This window comes from Prunus avium, chromosome 3 (assembly GCF_965620075.1).
Source record: "Prunus avium chromosome 3, drPruAviu1.hap1.1, whole genome shotgun sequence".
Lineage (NCBI taxonomy): Eukaryota > Viridiplantae > Streptophyta > Magnoliopsida > Rosales > Rosaceae > Prunus > Prunus avium.
Window position 1 is genome coordinate 10755114 of NC_142286.1, and position 22003 is coordinate 10777116.

At 39.7% G+C, this 22003-nt stretch overlaps 4 protein-coding genes and 1 pseudogene across 10 annotated transcripts in view; 2 read left to right on the forward strand and 3 right to left on the reverse strand.

Annotated features, from left to right (window-relative positions):
• The window catches only part of LOC110746537 (floral homeotic protein AGAMOUS-like), a 9737-nt gene extending 4937 nt beyond the window's left edge, over positions 1-4800 (forward strand). The window contains exons 6-7 of one of the 6 annotated variants that reach the window (XM_088250373.1): positions 3102-3191; positions 3899-4800. The gene's annotated coding sequence lies outside the window, so the exon portion shown is untranslated. Of the gene's footprint in view, positions 1-144; positions 1560-3101 lie in introns of those variants that run through there. The other 5 variants (XM_088250372.1, XM_088250368.1, XM_088250369.1 and 2 more) reach the window with 5 other exon arrangements.
• Positions 56-1457, reverse strand: LOC148295599 (uncharacterized). The gene has a single exon (XM_088250365.1). It carries the CDS (start codon positions 1455-1457, stop codon positions 141-143), a length of 1317 nt encoding a protein of 438 aa, XP_088106491.1. The 3' UTR covers positions 56-140.
• LOC148295600 (LOB domain-containing protein 14-like) lies at positions 3745-4663 on the reverse strand. The gene is made up of 2 exons (XM_088250367.1): positions 4385-4663; positions 3745-4284 (listed from the first exon to the last, which is right to left on the reverse strand). The coding sequence occupies exons 1-2, from the start codon at positions 4661-4663 to the stop codon at positions 3883-3885; spliced, it is 681 nt and encodes a 226-aa protein (XP_088106493.1). The 3' UTR covers positions 3745-3882.
• Positions 4801-14373: 9573 nt separating the features above from the next.
• LOC148295601 (mitogen-activated protein kinase kinase kinase 20-like) lies at positions 14374-16032 on the reverse strand. The gene has a single exon (XM_088250366.1). The coding sequence runs from the start codon at positions 15701-15703 to the stop codon at positions 14522-14524; it is 1182 nt and encodes a 393-aa protein (XP_088106492.1). The 5' UTR covers positions 15704-16032; the 3' UTR covers positions 14374-14521.
• LOC148295602 (alpha-glucosidase-like) lies at positions 15902-21525 on the forward strand (annotated as a pseudogene). Its single transcript, XR_015834542.1, has 5 exons — positions 15902-16024; positions 18546-19064; positions 19409-19639; positions 19722-20367; positions 20512-21525. The product of XR_015834542.1 is annotated as an alpha-glucosidase-like (transcript).
• The last annotated feature ends 478 nt before the right edge of the window (positions 21526-22003 follow it).

Genomic DNA, 22003 nt, shown 5'->3' on the forward strand with positions numbered 1-22003 from the left:
GATCTCACAAACGTGGAAATTTCACAAGCTAGGAAGTTTCTAACTGTCTAATTAGGTGTGTGTATATATATATATATATATATCCATGTAGCAAAAAACAGTTACATTGATCTCACAAACGTGGAAATTAACTGCTAAATCTAGATGACTGATGACTGTGTGGTGAAAGCTTGCACTTCATCATCATCATGAAACTGGAACATGTCCACCAGTTGATCAAAACTAGCAGTGTTCAGGAAATCGAGCATATCTTCATTGTGAACCTGGAACTCTGACGCATTGACTTGAGCACTTTCAGTACCAACTCCAAGTTGAGCACCAGTATGATTTTCTGATGATGACATCCCAAATTCAAGTGCAGACTCAGTGGTGAGTGATTGGGAGGAAAGACCAGATGCAGGCCTCTCTTCATCATCAACTGCAGACTGGTGGATGCTTTGTGATCCCGATGGTGTGGCTGTAGTAACATCATCATCATCAACCTGGATCAAGTGGTGGAGCCAACCATAATCAATCGAGAAGTCGACATTGTCAGGCTGGCTGTTTTCACTACCAAATTGACAGCCTGATTCTTCTGTTGCCGCAGCTCCAATATTGTTGTCGGTGAGGCCTAGTTGAGTAGCATGAGGCTCATCAAATTCAATACATTCCATCCTCTCTTGGTTATACGATCCGAACTCTGCTTGTTCCGTGAATGATTGTGCGCTGTCCACCGAAGGTGAGAAACCTCCCATTAGAAAATCACCATGAAATTGGATGGCATCATCAACCATGGTTATTGGGTATGCAAAAGGGCAGTCTTGCTGAGATTGACTTTGAGTTGGCCCTCCTCCAATAGCCTGAGACATGGGAGTGGAGCTTCCAATTAAATATTCGTCAAAGCTAGTCTCTTGTTGCCTTTGCTTCTTATTTTGAGATTGTAGAGATGGAATGCCATTTGCAGCTGTCGACTTAAACTTTCTCTTCCTCGAGTGGTTCTTTCGAATCCGGCAGACCACAAACTGATGAGTTGAGTTTGGTTTGGGCTTCACCAATGAAGGGCGAAGACTGTACTCGTGCATGATCCAGCAACCGTTTTGATCCGATTTAGGGTTTTCATAATGTAACCTTTTCCACATACCTAAATCGTTCTTCTTATCCTTTGGATCGGGGACCTTTTTTCCCGAGTTCTCAGCTTTCCATGACCCAGATCCTATGGTGCGAGCCATGCGGGTATTCTTGGCACTGGAGCTCTTCAATTTGGTGAAGAAATAAAGGTCTTCACCATCTTCTAATTTGTTTCCGCCGAATTGGTTCCATATATCCCACGGCTCTATTTGACCATAAAGATCAAATTCCGGAATAACATTTTCATACTTGAACGATGAGCCACGAACCTTGTTAGGAAGATAATATCCCAACAATTCTTCATCACTTGGACGAAACTTGAAACCCATAGGAATATTATTAGGCGCCATGGCAACGAATTGATCAAACAAAGAGAAGAGAAAAGAAAAGAAAAAAAGTTTAGGGCTACTGAGATGAGAACGAGTACGAAGTATCGATCAAAGAAAGTGAAGTGTGGAATTCTGACTAGGGGGATGCGCGTATATATAGCGTAGGAAGGGAATGATGCTGAGTTGGCTTTCTTCACGTGGCCCATATGATATCACTAAGCCCAGGTTCTGGTTTGTTACCGTTGCAAATCTTGTTATTTGATTGCGTGATGCTTTGGAACAACTAATACTAAACTGTCGTATTCTTTCAAGGCCTTATCCATTTTTAAATTTAATTATTTATTCCAGCTGTAATCACAGTGGCTTGAGAGTCTTTTATTAGATTTCAGAATAATAATTAATTAAAATATCTTTGAATTAATTAGAGCGCAAGTAAGCAACAATACTTTAGGGTTTCTAAAGTCATTTTCATTTTCTCTATGATTGTGACCTCTTGTTCTTCCGGGCAATGCAAATCTTCTGCTTGGAAGATTGGAATACTATTAACAGGTATTAAGCTCTAATTTTGTTTCATTTCTTTTTCATATGTGTATATTTTTTTCAATTCTCGTAGTGAAAGGAACTTGAACCGGACATTTTGTACCTCTAATCTTCATGAACTTATCTTTAGGCTTTTTTGCCATCTCTTTGTTGAAGTAACTCTATCCTAAAATCTGGTTTTTCCCTTCTTCATCAAAATGTCTGCCATTATTGATGGAAATAGCAAAGGGGCCTTGCACTTGTGGGCATTTTTTAAAATTCATTGTTTTTTCAGTTTAGCAGATTGTTTGCTAATGCTTAAACATATAAAGGTTTTTTGTGATTAAAAGATTCCAACTGAAACCTCAATTCAAGCCCTTACCATTGTTGTTGCCTGTTATGCTACTAGCCCTTGTGGCTATTGGTTTGCTAAGAATACTGAATTTGACTTTTGGGGATTCATTTTTGTCATGCTTTCTCTTGCCCTTTCGTTTTCAAGACGCTAAAAGATTAGGTGGTAATCAACTTGTTTCCATCATTTGGGTTGTCTGAAGCATGTTACTGGTGAATTCAAGTTATAGCTATGCATCCGGTCCAGTTACATGCAGTTTATACCTGGCTAATTTCTTTATGTCAATTTCATGATGACTAAAATATGAAATTTGATGCCCTAGAAAAGCTGTGGTATATAGATGTATATATGAACAATTTGTTCTCAATCAGGACAGTTTCTGACAATCTTATATTTTCAAATATTGGAGTATATAGATGCTGTAAGTTTGCGTAACTTACTCTTACAATAATTCTGTTCAATTGTTCTAGGTTTAATATAATCCACTTACTTTGATGATATATGTGACCCCAGTGTGTGTGCCTGTGTATATTTGTTCTCTAATAAGGTCCTTAAATAAAGATTTTCTTTTCTATAGCGGTTACAATATTGGATATGGATGGCGGAGATGCAAAGGGGGTGCGATGCGTTCAATTTATCTCCACTTTTCATATATGATCGAATGGTTATAAAACAAGTCCTCATTTAAGGATCTTAGGAGATAATAGTTATGGACGTGCATACATACACATATAGATATCCATTTATATGCAACAATCTTGATTTAAACTGACAAAGATGCCCTTTTGCTGCAGGTATTAACAGAATTCATTCTTGTCTCAGTAACAAGTGCTGCAACTGTAACAATAGCAGGTGTTGTTGTTAAGGAGGTTCTCACTATATTGGTATGTTCGGTTCTTTATGGTTGTCCTTTCTTTTAAATTTTGGTTTGTCTTACCTTCTAGACCTACTTGTTCTCAGCTGTACAATCTCCTAGCTATTTACTGTACATTAAATAGATTCATTTAACTATTGTCCTTTGATTTCGTTCGCGTGAATGCTAGTGCTAGAAGTAGGAAATTGATCATGAAGTAGCATCACTACAAGAAAAAAGTCATTTCACAACGCGCAATATGCGTTGTGAAAACATATTGACAACATGCGGCGCACGTTGTTGAAGCCGATGTCGTTAAAAGGTGTAGGGCTTTCGACAACACGCGTTGAACGTCGTCGTTTATTTTGGTGCTCGTTGTGAACAACATTAACCACAACACGCGCACGTTGTAGGAGCGATTGACAACAACGTGCCAAGCGTGTCGTCTTATAATATTATGACAACATGTCTGTGCTCGTTGTTGTTTATGTTTTGACAACAAGCAATGCGCGTTGTTATATCAAATATATATGTTTTTTTTAAAATAATTATCAAAATTACCTGATAAAAGTATAATTTATCTATAAATAGAAGCTCTATGATAAACATAAATATTTCCTTACTTCACATTCATAAGGCATCCCAGAATACAAAGCTTTCATTCAAAAGATAAATAAGGAGTTCCATATACATATTACAAAGTTATATTCATCCCAATTATTCTAATTGTGCATGTAGCTGGAAACCACTGCTTGAAGCTCATCAGCATCCTGAAAACCCCATTGCCTGTTGTAATTTGTTTGCATGCCAAAAGAAGACATGGAATGAGAAGTGCCCTCTTCGAAGCTGCCATATGAGACATTTTCTTCTGGGATATTCACTGAATTTTCATAACTCCCATTAACAGAGTTATTTGAATTCATAATTCCATTCTCATAGTATGATGTAGTTCCAGGATTATTGATGTGGGTTGAATTGAATTGTGGCATGGAGTTGGATGAATTTTCTAACTCATGAAACCAACTTTGAGCTGCTTGATTAGGGTTTGCTACAGCAGAGCCATTGACAAAGCTTTGAGCTGCTTGATCCTTGAGGAAAGCTAACTGTGCTTGTAAGTCGACCACCTGAAAATTTCAAACCAAAAGCATATACTCATCAGTTACTTCAACATACAATCTGAACAGAAACCCAATCTGAACATACAAAGGGTACTAAATGATTAACCTGCTGTTGGAGAGCAAAAATATGTGAAACACAGCCATATATGGGATCTTGAAGCCTGGCGTGAGCTGCATATGATATCGACATTGCGGCCGCGCATCGATCGCTCAACGGAAGGGTTGCTAAAAGCTTCGACACATTGCTTGCGCCAAAAATACTGTGGATGGCAGAAAAATGGATATCTCCATCTTCATAGCAGAAATAAGGCGCAAAAATACACCCTCTCACACATTTTCTTCTCAAGAACTTGCAAGCTCCACAGGGAGAACCACAACCAGCCATGGTTCTGATGATCTTTTTTAATTGGTGCAAATGAACTTCGAAAAAATGTTTTGTGCTTCCTACATTATATACGTTTTATGTTGGTGTTTTGTGCCCCGCATTATTGGTGATTTTTGTTTTTGTTTTTACCTCATTAATGGTGATTTGTGCCCCGCATTATCCGCGATTTTTGTTTTTGTTTTTACCACATTAATGGTGATTTGTGCCCCGCATTATCCGCGATTTCTGTTTTTGTTTTTACCCCATTATTGATTGTTTCTGTTTTTACCGAACCTTGGGATCCTACCTAACAAATAATAATAAACCATGGCAATCAGAATAATGTGTAAAGTGATATATTTTAACAGTAAATCCAAAATTCTCAGGCAATCAGAACCATCAAACGCATGCAAAGGATCACTTGAAGAAATAAATTTCTCCACTAGACATGAGACAAAAGAGCCTAACATGAGTAGGCAGAAGCTATCATCGCCCGAGAAAATACAGGGAAAATACCTAACATGATTATTTTCAACGATAGAAAGAGCTGGACTTGCTTTTGGCATGGGGAACATATTCTCATAGGTAGGATATTTTAGTGATAAAGCTAAACAGGCCAAATCTCAAGTGCATAAGGATCGTATACAGAATTTCATACAGCTTATAGTGGCGATTGGAAAGACCAAGCAACTCTAAAAGTAAAACAAACTGAAATAGGAAATGTCCATGCTAATCTAGTTCAAAAATATTATTTTCACATTCAAAGAACCTCATGATGCTTCAGAGAGCAGCCGTGACTTGTGAACATTGCAAAATATCAAACTTCGCTTAATCAACCTTGGTTCTAAAAATCCATAATATAGACAATAGAAATGATTTGCAGTTCACAATACTTCGGAAGCAAAACAACAATGAGGAGCACAAGCCCTCACCTGATATAACAATTTCAGATTTCCCTTTGCAGAAAGTTAGATTGCTCATCTAATTGCATCAGTAACTCCTAAACAGAAAAAGTTCCCATTTGTAGCTCTCATATCAGATATACGAAACAATCATACACCCCCATTGCTACTAACAGATATAATCGCCAGTTAAACAAACTAACATGATATAATCGCTATTTGTAAATCCTAATCCATTAATAAAAAAAGACCAAAATTTGAAGTTATTAGCAATTAAATCAGCGAAAAAGCCCTAACCTTTTTTATGCTCGTCCTTTACCACTGGCTTGATCACGGCTTCTTCCTCGTCATCCTCTTTAACCGCAACAACAGCAGCAGGAGCCCTAGCCTCTCCACCTCCAAGCACAGCCTCTCCTTCATGTCATGGTCCTTAACGATGTGGATCTTGAAGGGAATCTGTGCCTCCTTCAAGGGCCTGGCGAGATCGTCGGCACAGGGAAAGAAAAGAAGAAGAAAAGAAAGAGAGAGAGAAAGAAAAAGAAAAGAAAGAAAAGAAAGAAAAAGGGAAAGAAACAGAGAGACTGTCGGCGGTACAGGGAGAAGAGAAAAGAAGAAGAAAAAAGAGAGAAGAAAAAGAGAGAGAGAAATAGAAAGAGAAAGAAAGAGAGAGAGGATGCGCATGCGCATGCGGGGCTTTTCCCGCAAAAAATTTCACTCTCTTTTCCGTCAATTTTTTATTTATTAAATAAATTAATATAATTTTGACAACACGCTTCGTGCGTTGTAGAACTTAAAACTACTACAACATGCAAGGTCGCGTTGTGAAAATAGCTCTATTCTATATTTTGACAACACACTATACACGCACGTTGTTATAAATTGTATAATACAACATGCTGCTTCTGTGGGTTGTTAAAAATATTGTTCCACAACGCATATGAATGCACGTTGTTGATTACATGTTGTCATAAGTTATTTTTCTTGTAGTGCATCTTGTTTCAATATGTGGCATGCTTATTTATGTTATAAGTTTGGAGGAAGTTTGGTTCTCCAGTTTGAAAGGAGTATGTGGGGTGGGGGTACATATTACATATGAGATAGAAATCCAATTGAATAAAAGAAGTTAACACAGAAATCATAAAACAGATCAAATATCTCAGTTTCAGCTGCAGGAATTATTTAGAACCACCATATCAAACACAGAAATCAACAAAATACATCTGAAAGAAGAAACAATGATATGCCATATTTCTTTGATACGAACAACAGTGCAGAGTAAGTAATCCCTCTGAAGGAATTACCCTTTCCCTAATCACCACTTGAAATGGAAAATATCAACAATGACCATCCAACCTTAACCACAATACCAAAGCACCATCAATTGCTTCACTACTGCATAAATATCATTAACATGAAAAAGAGTACGTATCCTATATAAAAAAATCAATAGTCCAAACAAATTATGCAGAGGACCAATCGCATTACCATTCAACCAATTCACTCTTTCCCAATTTTCTCAGTATCTCAACACTCTTTTCGACAATGGCCTAGAATTAGTCCCCTGTAGCAGTGACTCTATGATAAAAGAACTAGTTTACAAATAAGACACAGATCATGGAAAAATAAATTATGCCTACAGACTACTTCTACATAAACATAGCACAAAAATGCTCCATTTGCAACATAATCAAGGGGATGAGCCTAAATTGTAGGTAATGTGACACATGAAACCTTGCCCTTCCCTTGAATGAAACTCAAACCTCCATTCTAATAAGAGTAGAAATGCAACCTAATTCTTAAGAGCAGGGGTTTTTGTTGAGAATTAATGACTAACTCACTGCCCTTTTAAGATCTTGTTGTTGATGGACTTTGGACAAAGAACTCAATGATGGATGAGTCTTACACACACACACAGAAATTAACCAAGCACAAATGACACAAGTGTTTATAGAGGTTCAGCAAATTGCCTACATCCTCTTTGGTGATCACCTTGAGAAATTTCACTAATGAAGATAGGTTACAACTTTGGTTTACAAAGGAAACCCCCTTAGAACACTACCCTCACAATCTGTTTCTCTCACACCCTTGCTCAACACCTTGATACACTTAGAGAACTCTCTTGCTCTCACCTTGGTTTTTCTGAACAAAGCTCTCTCAAGAAACTCTAACTTGTTTCCAGCTTTTGCCACTACATTTGTTCAACATTCTTTCTCCCTTGTGTTATCTTACTTCATCCCATTACCTACACAGGCCAATGGACAAGAGATAGGATATCTGATTGTCCTCCACGTTCTTTCCTTTTAGTCACCACTTAGACTAAGGGTCAGATTAGGTAGGTAATACAATCCCACTCAGCCACCTCCATTAAACCAGAAAATGGAGAGGAGATTAATCAAAATAGGATAACCAATTAGCCATGAGTGCTCTCCCAACTATCCAGCAGGTAGTCAACCCTCTTTTACCTCAGAAGTGATCCATTAAGCACCTGCAAACTCGTGGAAAGCGATAGCCATTGAAAAGACAGTTGAAAATACGTAAGCAAAGCATCACAGCACGACTGGAGCGACCGGTCGTCAGGAATGGGCGACCGGTCGCCAGAATTTTTCCCTCCAGACTTTGAATCTGCTTCTAAGCGACCGGTCGCAAATGTCCAGCGACCGGTCGCTCGTGTGCCTGCGACCGGTCGCAAAGAACTAGCGACCGGTCGCTCTTCAGTTTTGCTTCCAGACTTCGAATCTGCTTCAAAACGACCGGTCGCAAATGTCCAGCGACCGGTCGCTTTTAGGCAGATTCAAAATCATCCTTTGAGCGCCAAAAAACTTTGTATCCTTTTAGGTGAGCCATTTTTTCCAACAATCTCCACCATGGCGAGCCTAATACTCCTTGTGGACATCATTGCCTTCCAGGACATCTGTAATGTCTTGAGAATCGCCCTGATAACTCTCAAGAACTCCACCTCAATCTTTAGCATGTAACAAGATTGAGCAAGCTCAAACAATGCTTGAACTTTGCTGCTGTGACTGGCTTTGTTAGGCAATCTGAAGCGTTCTCATTTGTATGAACCTTCATTATTGTGATGTCTCCATCATTCACCCAATCCCTTATCCGGTGGTATCTCACATCAATGTGTTTGGACCTCCCATGGAACACTTGATTCTTCACTAAGCAAATAGCACTTTGACTGTCACTTAGAATCACCACCAAGTCTTGAGCTATCCCGAATTCCTTTGCCAATCTCTTCAGCCATACCGCTTCTTTTGAAGCTTCCGTTAACGCCATATACTCCGCTTCCGTAGTAGACAAGGCACTAACCGATTGTAACACTGCTCTCCAACTAATCGGTCCTCCACCACAAGTGAAGACATATCCTGTGGTGGATCTCCTCTTGTCTAAATCTCCTGCATAATCAGAATCTACATACCCCGACACACATGCATTTCCTTGTTGTCTTTCAAACAATATCCCAAGCCTTTTGGTGCCCTTCAAGTACCTGAGAATCCATTTTGCTGCTGTCCAATGTTGCCTTCCAGGATTCGCCATATACCTTGACACCACACTAACGGCTTGGGCTAAGTCGGGGCGTGTGCACACCATTGCATACATGAGACACCCTACCAAGCTTGCATATGGAACTTTACTCATTTCTTCCTTCTCCACATTCGTAGAAGGACATTCTTTTGCACTTAACTTAAAATGCTCCGCCAAAGGAGTAGACACCGGTTTGCAATCCATCATATTAAACCTTTCAAGTACCTTGGAAATGTACTTGCTTTGTGACAGCCACAACTTGCCTTCCTTTCTGTCTCTCCTTATCTCCATTCCTAGGATCTTTTGTGCAGCACCAAGATCCTTCATGTCAAACTCCCTTCCAAGCAATGTCTTCAAATTCTGGATTTTTGACATGTCCTTACATGCAATTAGCATGTCATCAACATAAAGAAGCAAAAGGATGAAGTTACCATCCTTGAATGCATGAGAGTAAACACAACAATCAGATTCACATCTTCTATACCCAATCTTCATCATGAAAGAATCAAAGCACTTGTTCCACTGCCTTGGAGATTGCTTCAGCCCATACAAAGACTTCTTCAACCTGCAAACCAGATTTTCCTTCCCTGCTTCAATGAACCCTTGAGGTTGGCTCATGTAGATGTCTTCCTCCAATTCACCATGAAGGAAAGCAGTCTTCACATCCATTTGCTCCACCTCCATGTCCTCTTGTGCTACTATGGAGAGTAGTAGTCGTATAGAAGTATGTTTCACCACCGGAGAGAAGATTTCATCATAATCAACTCCCTCCTTTTGTAAGAATCCTTTTGCCACCAACCGAGCTTTGAATAAGGTGGCACCCTTCTCATGCATTTCTTCTTTCTTCCTAAACACCCATTTGCAGCCAATAACCTTGCGACCTTTGGGTTTAGGAACTAACTCCCAAACTGAGTTTTGGTGTAGAGATTCCATCTCTTGCATCATAGCTTCCATCCAACTTTCCCGTTCCTTGTTCTCAACAGCTTCTTGGAACGTGGTTGGTTCTTCTTCACTAGCATTTAGGGCATAGTGAACTGCATCCGTCTCCCAACCAAACCTTTGAGGTGGTTTGATGGTTCTCTTGGGCCTGGACCGAGCTATAGATGATGGCTCCACCTGTTCTTGAGCCTCTTCTTCTTCTTGAGTGTGTTGTTGATGCTGCCCAGCTTCTTCCTCTTCAATGTCAGACTCCACCTCCTCCTGAACGTCTTCAGTTGGCTGTTTCCGTGAAGTCTTTCTTGACACCTTCTTGAGTGGAACTTCAATGGTTGTTTCTTTCTCAACAACATCCTCCTTTGCCTCTGAATTCTTGACTTTGTTCATAGGTATGGTCTTCTCATCAAACACAACATTTCTGCTGAGTATCTTCTTGTGGTTCACTGGATCCCACAGCTTGTAGCCCTTCACACCACTCTCAAATCCAATGAAAATACATTCAAGAGACTTTGGCTTCAACTTGGATCTTTCATCACTAGGAATAAGTGCATATGCACTGCACCCAAACACCTTAAGATTCGAATAATCGATTGACCTTTTAGACCATACCTCCTCTGCACACTTGAACTCAAGATTTCTTGAAGGCGATCGGTTAACCAAATAGGCAGCGTGGTTAACCGTTTCTGCCCAAAAAGATTCGGGCAACCCTGCATGAATTCTCATACATCTCTCACGCTCCATGAGAGTTCGGTTCATCCTCTCCGCAGCTCCATTTTGTTGGGGTGTCTTCTTCACGGTAAAGTGCCTCTTAATGCCTTCACTTTTGCAAAACTCAAGGAACTTGCTGTCCTTATATTCACCACCATTGTCACTCTTTAGGATCTTGATCTTTCTTCCGGTTAGGTTCTCTACTTCCGCCTTCCACTCTTTGAATTTGGTGAAGACCTCAGATTTCTCCTTCATGAAGTAGACCCAAACCTTCCTGGAAAAATCATCCAAGAAAGTCACAAAATAGCGAGCTCCACCCTTCGATTTAACCGGTGATGGCCCCCATACATCCGTGTGAATATAATCTAGCACACCCGTGCTTTCTTCCTCTTTGTTTCGCTGCTTGAAAGCTATTTTTGATTGCTTTCCCATGGTACAAAATCTGCAGAACTCAAGCTTGCAACTTTGAACACCTTTCAACAATTTTCTGTTGTGTAGTTCCTGCATGCCCCTCTCACTCATGTGCCCTAGCCTCAAATGCCAAAGCTGAGTTTCATCTTCCGAGTCCTTGCTTGTAGATACAGCTGCTCCACCTATGATTGTTGTACCACACAACCTATATAGACAATTAGGTTGAATCTCTCCCTTCATAATCACAAGTGAACCTTTTGAGACTATGAGTTTCCCTCCATTTGCTTTGAATGAATAACCATTCTTATCAAGAGTTCCAAGGGAAATGAGATTCTTACGCAACTTTGGAATGTGCCTTACCATTCCAAGCGTCCTAACAGCCCCATCATGCATCTTTACCTTGATTGTACCGGTTCCTTTGACTCTACACATTGAGCCATCCCCCATCATCACTTCACTGCTATCTTCTTTCTCATACGTGTCAAACCACTCCTTGTTTGAGCACATATGATATGAGCATCCGGAATCCAAAATCCAATCGGAAGAGGAACACCTTGAAGAATTAGCCAATGCATTTGTTTTAACATTGCTATTAACACACAAAAGCTCACCATCACTTTCCGTGACATCCTCCGCTGTGTTTGCTGCATTCTTCCCTTTGTTCTTCTTCTCCTTCCATATGGGGCAATTCTTTTTCCAATGCTCCTTTGACCCACACTCGAAACAACCATCTTTCGCCTTGGATTTGGACCTTCCTCTATTGCCTTTCTTGCCTTCACGCCTCTTTGAACGACCTCTCTCTCCGGTCTTTGCAACTAGACCTTCACCTTGAGAGTTTTCTCCCGAACGTTGAGTCATCCTATGGTGTGTCATGATGTCTTGCACCACAGGCTCAAAATCAAGAGTAACCTTTCCGAACATAAGAGTGGTTCGGAAGTGTTTATAGGACGAAGGTAAGGATGTCAACAACATGAGAGCCTTATCCTCCGGACTATAATTCACATCCATTCTCTGCAAGTCAGCAACACATCTATTGAAACTACTTAGATGTTCCATTAGATTTCCTCCCTCCTCCATCTTAAGATTCAGGAGTTCTTCCTTGAGGAAGAGTTTGTTGGACAACGATTTCCCTGCAAACATCTCTTCGAGCTTCTCCCATGTTTGCTTCGCTGTATCCTTTATCACGTTGATGAGCACCTCATCGGAGAGATAGTTTTCGATAGCTCCTCTGGCTAACTCGTCAAGAACTCCCCACTCATCATCCGTCATGCTTGCTGGCTTCTTCTCCTTGCCAACCAACACTACATGGAGCTGTTGTTGTGTAAGAGCTGACTTCATCCTTCGTTGCCAAAGAGTGAAGTTCTCCTTCCCTGTGAAAGGCTTTAACTCCACCTTCATACTTGCTGCCTGTGGTGGCTTCATATGCTGTGAACTGCTACCACTCTCAGCTTCCATGTCACTTGCCATCTTCAACACACTAGCACTCCAAGAGAAGAACTAGCTCCAGCTGCCAAACACAGCTCTGATACCACTTGTTGAGAATTAATGACTAACTCACTGCCCTTTTAAGATCTTGTTGTTGATGGACTTTGGACAAAGAACTCAATGATGGATGAGTCTTACACACACACACAGAAATTAACCAAGCACAAATGACACAAGTGTTTATAGAGGTTCAGCAAATTGCCTACATCCTCTTTGGTGATCACCTTGAGAAATTTCACTAATGAAGATAGGTTACAACTTTGGTTTACAAAGGAAACCCCCTTAGAACACTACCCTCACAATCTGTTTCTCTCACACCCTTGCTCAACACCTTGATACACTTAGAGAACTCTCTTGCTCTCACCTTGGTTTTTCTGAACAAAGCTCTCTCAAGAAACTCTAACTTGTTTCCAGCTTTTGCCACTACATTTGTTCAACATTCTTTCTCCCTTGTGTTATCTTACTTCATCCCATTACCTACACAGGCCAATGGACAAGAGATAGGATATCTGATTGTCCTCCACGTTCTTTCCTTTTAGTCACCACTTAGACTAAGGGTCAGATTAGGTAGGTAATACAATCCCACTCAGCCACCTCCATTAAACCAGAAAATGGAGAGGAGATTAATCAAAATAGGATAACCAATTAGCCATGAGTGCTCTCCCAACTATCCAGCAGGTAGTCAACCCTCTTTTACCTCAGAAGTGATCCATTAAGCACCTGCAAACTCGTGGAAAGCGATAGCCATTGAAAAGACAGTTGAAAATACGTAAGCAAAGCATCACAGCACGACTGGAGCGACCGGTCGTCAGGAATGGGCGACCGGTCGCCAGAATTTTTCCCTCCAGACTTTGAATCTGCTTCTAAGCGACCGGTCGCAAATGTCCAGCGACCGGTCGCTCGTGTGCCTGCGACCGGTCGCAAAGAACTAGCGACCGGTCGCTCTTCAGTTTTGCTTCCAGACTTCGAATCTGCTTCAAAACGACCGGTCGCAAATGTCCAGCGACCGGTCGCTTTTAGGCAGATTCAAAATCATCCTTTGAGCGCCAAAAAACTTTGTATCCTTTTAGGTGAGCCATTTTTTCCAACAGTTTTGACAAAAAAAGTTTGCGTACTTCTGGCATTTATCCATTCTATTACAGGAATTTCCACCACAACAAATGATATGAACTCAAAGTTCACATACTTCTGGCATTTGGACAAATGCCATGCCCTGGTCTTATGACAACAACTTAAGCAATAATAGAAAACTTCAAACAGTTAAAATGCTGGAAGTCACTCTTCTTTCACATCTGTGCAAACAGCTATTCTTATTTATAGAACCCTGAAATCATATTGTTCCAGAATCCACAACTGATTGATTAAAATCGGACTGAAAGAAACCTAAGATTTTTATTTTGTTCTTAAGCATAATTACTGCTAAAGAAACAATGATATGCTATATCTCTTTCATACGAACAGCCATGTAATATATGACCCAACAAAAAATGAGAATTTCATTGTACCAAATGATCAAAACGAAGAACTAAAACACAATTGCGAAGATAGATACAGAGATTAAAGCCTAACAGCATAAAACAGTGAAAGAGGACTTGGAAGTAAGGGAATTACCTGCAGAAATGTAACCCTACTTCAACTTGCAGAGTGAAAAAAGAGAGAAACCTAACGCCAGTTCATGAAAAAGGATTTCAAACTTGCCAATATAGTGCGATAAAGTACATCAGTGAAACAGCAAGACAAAACTGAAAAGGATCCCAAAAATAGAGATCAAAGTGGCATATTTCCATTATTAGCTCTCTATGAGTACAAAAAAATCAATAGAATAATGAAGTATTACAATTTACACCAGTTCATGAAAAAGGCTTTCATAAAATACAATTGAGTTTCATATGTAAACAATAAACCTAAGCTAAGCTGCACCCATTATAGCAAAAGTTGATGGTTTTGGGCTTGGAACCACATGCCTTGACATGAGCTTCAGAGGAAGAATCTCCTGCTCAGAAAAACCAACATTTTCTTGAGCTATCTCCTCTGCATCTTCAGACTTCCAACTTCCAAGGGGTATGAAGCTAGGACAATCCGGAACAGAGGAAGCCACTGCAGAAGACACTTGCTTAATTGGTTTAACGTCTCCAACCCCATTATCCAGTTTAGTCACAAATGGGTGGTTCAAGAGCATAGCAGCAGTAAACCTCTCTGAAGTGTTCCACATAAAGCAACATTGCAAGAAATCTTTAGCCTCTTTTGATAACCAACCAGGAATGGCAGGAATTCTTGAACCAAGCAGGGCAGTTAACAGGTCCCGAACGTCAAATACGGCGCCAGGTGTGAAATCCCATGGATGCCTCCCAGTTAGCATTTGCAGCACGACACAACCTAACGCCCAAATATCAGAAGGCTGCTGTTGAATTCCATAAACCACAGCTTCTGGAGACAAATACATTGGTGTGCCTCCAAAGGAAGGCTTCTCCCACTTCTGATTTGCCTTCTTTGTGAGCCCCAAGTCTCCAATTTTCGGCACAAAACGAGCACCACCAGAGGAACCAGCGGTCTCAGACACAAGCAGAATATTCTCAGGCTTGAGATCACAATGCACAAAACCCCTTTCGTGGATGTACTTAATCCCTTTCAAAATCGACTCAGTATACTTTCTGACTTGGAATTCACGCAACCCAAAACCCCTTGATTTCTCAATCAAATCCGCCATTGTTCCTCCATCCGCGTACTCCAAGAACACATTGAATAAATGACGGCCATCAGCGCCAATCGTCTCATCCTCTCCATAGCAGTTGATAACAAAAGGGCAGCGACGAAAAATGTAAAGAAGAATATCTTCCCCCATCAGATCATGCGCCTGAGAGGCCAATGTCGATTTCACGGCCACAATCCTCGGCACACCCTTCAAACACAACCTGGGTTTTTTCACGAAACCCAAATAAACCGACCCGAATCCGCCTTGGCCGAGCATCGGCCCTCGAACCCACTCGCAGCCACTTAGTGAAACTGTCAAGTAATGATCTGCATGATCTGCAAAATCGTCTGCAACTATTATCTCATCATGGGTTGCTCTTTTTCTCTTGAGACCCGCCATTGCTTTTGTACACTTTGTTCAAAAGTGAAGAACAAAGCTTTTTCCGAAGATACAAAGATTCTGGGTTGTAGAAGAAGAGCAGAACTTGTGGGCTAACAAAAACAAAGGACACGACGGAGAACAAGAGCAGAACTTGTGGGTTGTAGAAGAAGCAGGGGAAGCAGATCGCAGATCGATTGATGAACAAACAAGTCGATGATGAAGAAGAGAGTTGGAATTGAAAGAAACCCTTTAGGCTTTACGAAAGATCTGGGTATTCTTGACGCTGTTGGGGTTTTTCGAAATCCAAGTTTCCCTTTCCTAGTTGCGTTGGGAAATTGGGTATATATAACTTTCCAACGGTCATTTGTTTCTTTTACTTTCGCCGCGGCCATTTATTGCGATGTAATTAATAATCCAATAAAATATATTATTTTTCTCTTTTTTGAAGTCAAATTTGAAATAGCTTCGTAAATCTGAAGTCACTCTCATCAGTATTACAGCTGTGAACTTATTTGTAATTTAAATCTTTTTAGATTTTGTCGTTATTGTATTTATGAACTTAAAACCTAAACATTATCCATTTTATCTAAAAATTGTTTTTAATTCGTTTAAAAAAAAATTGGACTATTAGGAAACTCTCTTTTATCCCTAATTAAACTTTAGAATTAGGGGTGTAAGTCAGATTGGAAAATTCAATTCTAACCGATTTTGATCTGAATATTTCCAAAAAAAATCCGACTCTGATAAATAAGATATCTGAAAATACCGAATCTGATATTTCCGTTAAATGAGACCCACACCATTCTCGAACAAGAAAGCTTGAGGCTTTGCAAGCACAGGCGAAAAGTCAAAACCAATTTCCAGTTTCAACCATTTTCAACTCACACAACCTAAACCATGAACCCGCCAAATGAAGACGACATGTCGTGCGATATTTGATTAAGCACTGATCCATTAAAAATGAGACACATGGAAGGTAGCCAAGCTGTTCGATTCTTCATCCACTCAAATTTTTCTTAGCTTTCCCATTTCTATGACATGATGGTAATAACTGATGGGCATGAGGACAGGCACCATATATTTTTTTTTATTTGCAAATAATAATTTCCTGTTGAACTGAAAACTGATGTGGTATAGAACAATTGTGTCGGGCTTATAATTGTACCCTCTTTTGAAAAAAGAAAAATACAAGACTTAAAATAATAGATACGCCTCCATCGAAAATTCTACGGTGGACCTGGTGCATGAATTCGCCAGATCCTATTGAACGTTAGATTTCACTAAAATTTCATGGGCAAATCTACACCATTGAATGGGATAACCTGAAAACCTGCTAAGTAGGTTAAAAGAAAATTCTCAACCCGTCAAAACCTATGAAAATTCTACAGTGAACCTGGTGCATGGATGCACTAAGTCCTATTCACCGTTTAGGATTTAGGGTTTAGGGATGCCCAAATTTGAAATGGCTTCGTAAATCTGAAGCTACTCTAATCAATAAGTATTACAAGCTGTAAACTTATAGCACCAATACAATGCATTTTTGTTTCTATTTTATTTGTAACTAGCCCCTTGGCAATTGGTTTTTCTTTTTTTCTTTTTTTTTCCTTTTTAGAATTAAGAAAAGATAACATGGGTAGTTATGTTCCATAAAAGTAGAATCTATTATCTGATTTTGTCTTTAATTTTAATTTTTTTAATATGAAAAAAAAATGTGAATTTACCATATTATCCTCATTTAATTAATAATTTCAATTCTAAAGAAATAAAGTGTTTTTTTTTTGTCGCTACTCCCTTTAAGTCGTTTTTTCTCTTTTTCAGCTTTGCCTAATGGACTGAAAATCAGTGACATTGACCATCTTTATTAACTTAAAACCTTATCTTTATCCATTTTATCTAAAAATTGTTAATCCAGCTTTACTTTCTAACCCGTAAATAAATAAAAAATTGAGTTAATTTCAATTTATTATCTTGAATTTTTAACTAAATTGCTTGGTAATAACGGTCTTTTCAATTTGAACACTTGTACGTTTCAAAATTGTGATAATATAATTCTGTCATTAGACTGATTATCAAGAAGAATTAATTGTGATAATATAATTGTGTGTGTGTGTGCGTGTGTGTTCCTTTTATGTCCTTAAACTTGGGCTTCATTGATTTCTCATCCAAAACTATTTGAATGAAGAAAGCTGTCCCCTTCATGAGACTGGAATTGACCATGGCCTGCCATGACAATTGCGATGGCTTTTTCCCTGTTCTGTTTTAGGTTTCAAAATCTAAGAGAAACCCTGATGGAAACAAAGAAACGATGAAAATGCACAATTTAAATTTGATTTACAAACACACAAATGAGTGCACGAGGAAATTTAAGGGTAGAAATGCAACCTAATTCTTAAGAGCAGGGGTTTTGACAAAAAAAGTTTACATACTTCTGGCATTTGTCCATTCTATTACAGGAATTTCCACCACAACAAATGATATGAACTCAAAGTTCACATACTTCTGACATTTGGACAAATGCCATGCCCTAGTCTTATGACAACAACTTAAGCAATAATAGAAAACTTCAAACAGTTAAAATGCTGGAAGTCACTCTTCTTTCACATCTGTGCAAACAGCTATTCTTATTTATAGAACCCTGAAATCATATTGTTCCAGAATCCACAACTGACTGATTTAAATCGGACTGAAAGAAACCTATGATTTTTATTTTGTTCTTAAGCATAATTACTGCTAAAGAAACAATAATATGCTATATCTCTTTCATACGAACAGCAATATAATATATGACCCAACAAAAAATGAGAATTTCATTGTACCAAATGATCAAAACGAAGAACTAAAACAACAATTGCGAAGATAGATACAGAGATTAAAGCCTAACAGCATCTCCAACGACCTTGTCTTCACTCTCCACAACACCACCCCATTCGGCTTCACCGTCACCCGCCAATCCTCCAACGACGTCATTTTCGACGCCTCCCCGAACCCATCAAACCCCGACACCTTCTTGGTCTTCAAGAACCAATACATCCAGCTCTCCTCCTCCCTCCCAAAAGCCAGGTCCTCCCTTTTCGGCCTCGGCGAGCACACCAAGTCCTCCTTCAAGCTCACCCCCAACCAGACCTTGACACTCTGGAACGCTGACATTGCCAGCGCCAATGCTGACATCAACCTCTACGGGTCCCACCCCTTCTACCTGGACGTCAGGTCAGCTTCTCCAGATGGTAAGGCCAACGGCGCCGGAACATCTCATGGAGTGTTGCTGCTGAATAGCAATGGCATGGACATAACATACGGCGGTGATAGAATTACTTATAAGGCCATTGGTGGAATACAGAGCTCATTGGTCGCCCTGCCCCTATGCCCTATTGGTCTTTTGGTAAGTTTGTTTGCACTCAAATATTGTAAATTCCACTTTTCTTAGGCAGGTACTATATATTATAGCATTTCTCAAATCGCATTTCACATGTGACATCAATTATTATGACTAAGAGTATATGTCATTTGTACCATCTCAACTAATCATGTTTTTGTATCGGCACTTATTAGTAGACAAGCGCTATGTCACATGACCAGTCGAATTCTTCAATTGAAATGTGCATACATAGTCCTTGTTTGATATTAGCATGGTCCAAAAATTTCCTTCCTACTAGCATAGTATGCTTGCAATTTTCATCTTATTTTGGAATCACATTGACTTTGTTCACTTATTCTCTGCTGAAGGATTCCACCAGTGTCGATGGGGTTACAAGAATGTTTCCGATCTTGAGGGTGCGGTTGCTGGCTATGCAAAAGCCGCTATCCCCCTTGAAGTTATGTGGACAGACATTGATTACATGGATGCATACAAGGATTTTACTCTTGATCCCATCAACTTCCCATTGGATAAGATGAAGAAATTTGTCAACACCCTTCACCAAAATGATCAGAAATATGTGCTCATCTTGGACCCTGGTATGTTCACTCTGCAGCAAAATTGATGTTACATGCAGTTTTTCTGATGAGGCAGAAAATGATAGTATTATGACTCTCACAGGTATCAGTGTGAATGAGAGCTATGGAACCTACAACAGAGGGCTGAAAGCAGATATATTTATAAAATGTGACGGAATTCCTTGCCTGGGAAGTGTTTGGCCTGGCCCTGTCTATTTCCCTGATTTTGCACATCCACAAAGTGAAAATTTTTGGGCTAATGAGATAAAAATATTTCAAGATGCTCTGCCTTTCGATGGTCTTTGGCTTGATTTGAATGAGCTATCCAATTTCATCACGTCCCCTCCCACTCCATCTTCTACACTTGATGACCCTCCTTACAAGATTAACAATGCCGGGGTCCTGCGTCCCATCAATAACAATACTGTTCGGCATCAGCGCTACACTTCGGTAACATCACAGAATATGATGCTCATAACTTATATGGACTCTTGGAATCCAAAGCAACAAACAAGGCCTTAGTCAATGTGACTGGTAAAAGACCATTTATACTTTCTAGATCCACTTTTGTAAGCTCCGGTACGTACACAGCACACTGGACTGGAGACAATTCTGCAGAATGGAGTGATCTGGCATACACAATTCCAGCAATTCTGAATTTTGGCCTCTTTGGAGTTCCGATGGTTGGAGCTGATATATGTGGATTCATAGGAGATACAAATGAAGAACTCTGCAGGCGGTGGATTCAGGTAACTTATAAGCCTTCAAATTGAACACTTCCACAAAAACTAGATCACATTATACATCTTGTTTTACCTAGAACTTTGCTATGCTGTCAGTTATAATCATCAGAACATGTGCAACTAATTTAACGATGCTATGTCTCTATGTAGCTAGGGGCCTTTTACCCTTTTGCAAGAGATCACTCAGAGAAGTTTACAATCCGTCAAGAGCTCTATCTTTGGGACTCGGTGGTGGCAACTGCAAGGAAGGTGCTTGGCCTGCGCTATCGGTTGCTCCCCTTGTTTTACACATCAATGTATGAGGCACATAAAAAGGGGACCCCCATTGCAAGACCCCTTTTCTTCTCATTTCCTCAAGATATCAGAACTTATGAGATCAACACTCAGTTTCTGATTGGCAGAGGTGTAATGGTGTCACCTGTGTTGAAGCCAGGAGTAATTTCAGTTGATGCATATTTTCCGGCAGGAAACTGGTTTGATCTCTTCAACTACTCAAACTCAGTAAGCGTAAAATCGGGAGAGCACGTTACACAGGAAGCACCACCTGATCATATCAATGTACATGTCTGCGAAGGAAACATTTTGGCCTTACAAGGAAAGGCCTTGACAACAGAAGCAGCCCGAAAGACTGCATTCGAACTTTTGGTTGTTAGCAGCAGTGGACAGAGCACCGGAGAAGTTTTCTTGGATGATGGAGAGGAAGTGGAAATGGGAGGAGAGGGAGGCAAGTGGAGTTTAGTGAGATTTTACGGTGGAACAGGAAATGGAAGTGTATCTGTAAGATCAACGGTTGTCAATGGAGGATTTGCTTTAAGCCAAAAATGGGTCATTGATAAAGTTACCATCATTGGGTTGGACAAGGTTGATGGATTGGAAGGGTATGCATTGAACATTACTAAGGGAGCAAACTTGAAGGGGGGACACTCAGATATCAGGGCCAGCTTTGACAGCAATAAGCGATTTGTCACGGTAGAGATTTCCAGATTATCCATTCTTATAGGAGCAGATTTTAACTTGGAGCTGAAGTATTGATACTAGTGAAAATTAACACTCTTCTAGAGAGAACAATAAGTTACATGCCATTCAGATTTATGGCTCCCCTGGAAGACATGTTTTATGCATCACCTCTAATGTTGGAACATTTTTATTTTTATTTTTCTAATAAAACACAGTCAAAAATGAAATGACAGATTGGCAACAGAAAACATCTTGAAAGGAGGATAGGTCTAACAATTACCCGAACCCAAACACTGAACCAACAACAGAGAAGACATTCCTTGATTAATATTGATGTCAACCAAGTACAGCAAATCACTCATGTTGATGTCAACTCCAAAAACCAAAAACCAGTACATTTTTACTGGCCTTCATCATTTTATCTGTTCAACAAATCAATTTATTATTATTATCAGAAATATGACATAAGATATATCAAATTGTCAAACGGCACTTTGCCAAAAACTGAAAGTGCAGGGAAGAAATCTGGAGGGGGAAATGCAACAGTATAAAAGAAATTTGTTGAACCAGAATTATGAAGTGTTCAGTATACTCCGACAAATATCAACCTAAACAGAAAAGCACAATCATTCAAGATCATCCCCAAAAAAAAAAAAAAAAATTGAGAACATTGAATAAACATAAA

Bases quoted from the DNA above. Each gene is read 5' to 3' on its own strand.
- LOC148295599 (XM_088250365.1), bottom strand. From the start codon at position 1,457: ATGGCGCCTAATAATATTCCTATGGGTTTCAAGTTTCGTCCAAGTGAT.
- LOC148295600 (XM_088250367.1), bottom strand. From the start codon at position 4,663: ATGGCTGGTTGTGGTTCTCCCTGTGGAGCTTGCAAGTTCTTGAGAAGA. The intron at 4,285-4,384 runs GTTAATCATTTA...TGAAATTTTCAG, and splicing joins TTTTTGCTCTCCAACAGCAG to GTGGTCGACTTACAAGCACA.
- LOC148295601 (XM_088250366.1), bottom strand. From the start codon at position 15,703: ATGGCGGGTCTCAAGAGAAAAAGAGCAACCCATGATGAGATAATAGTT.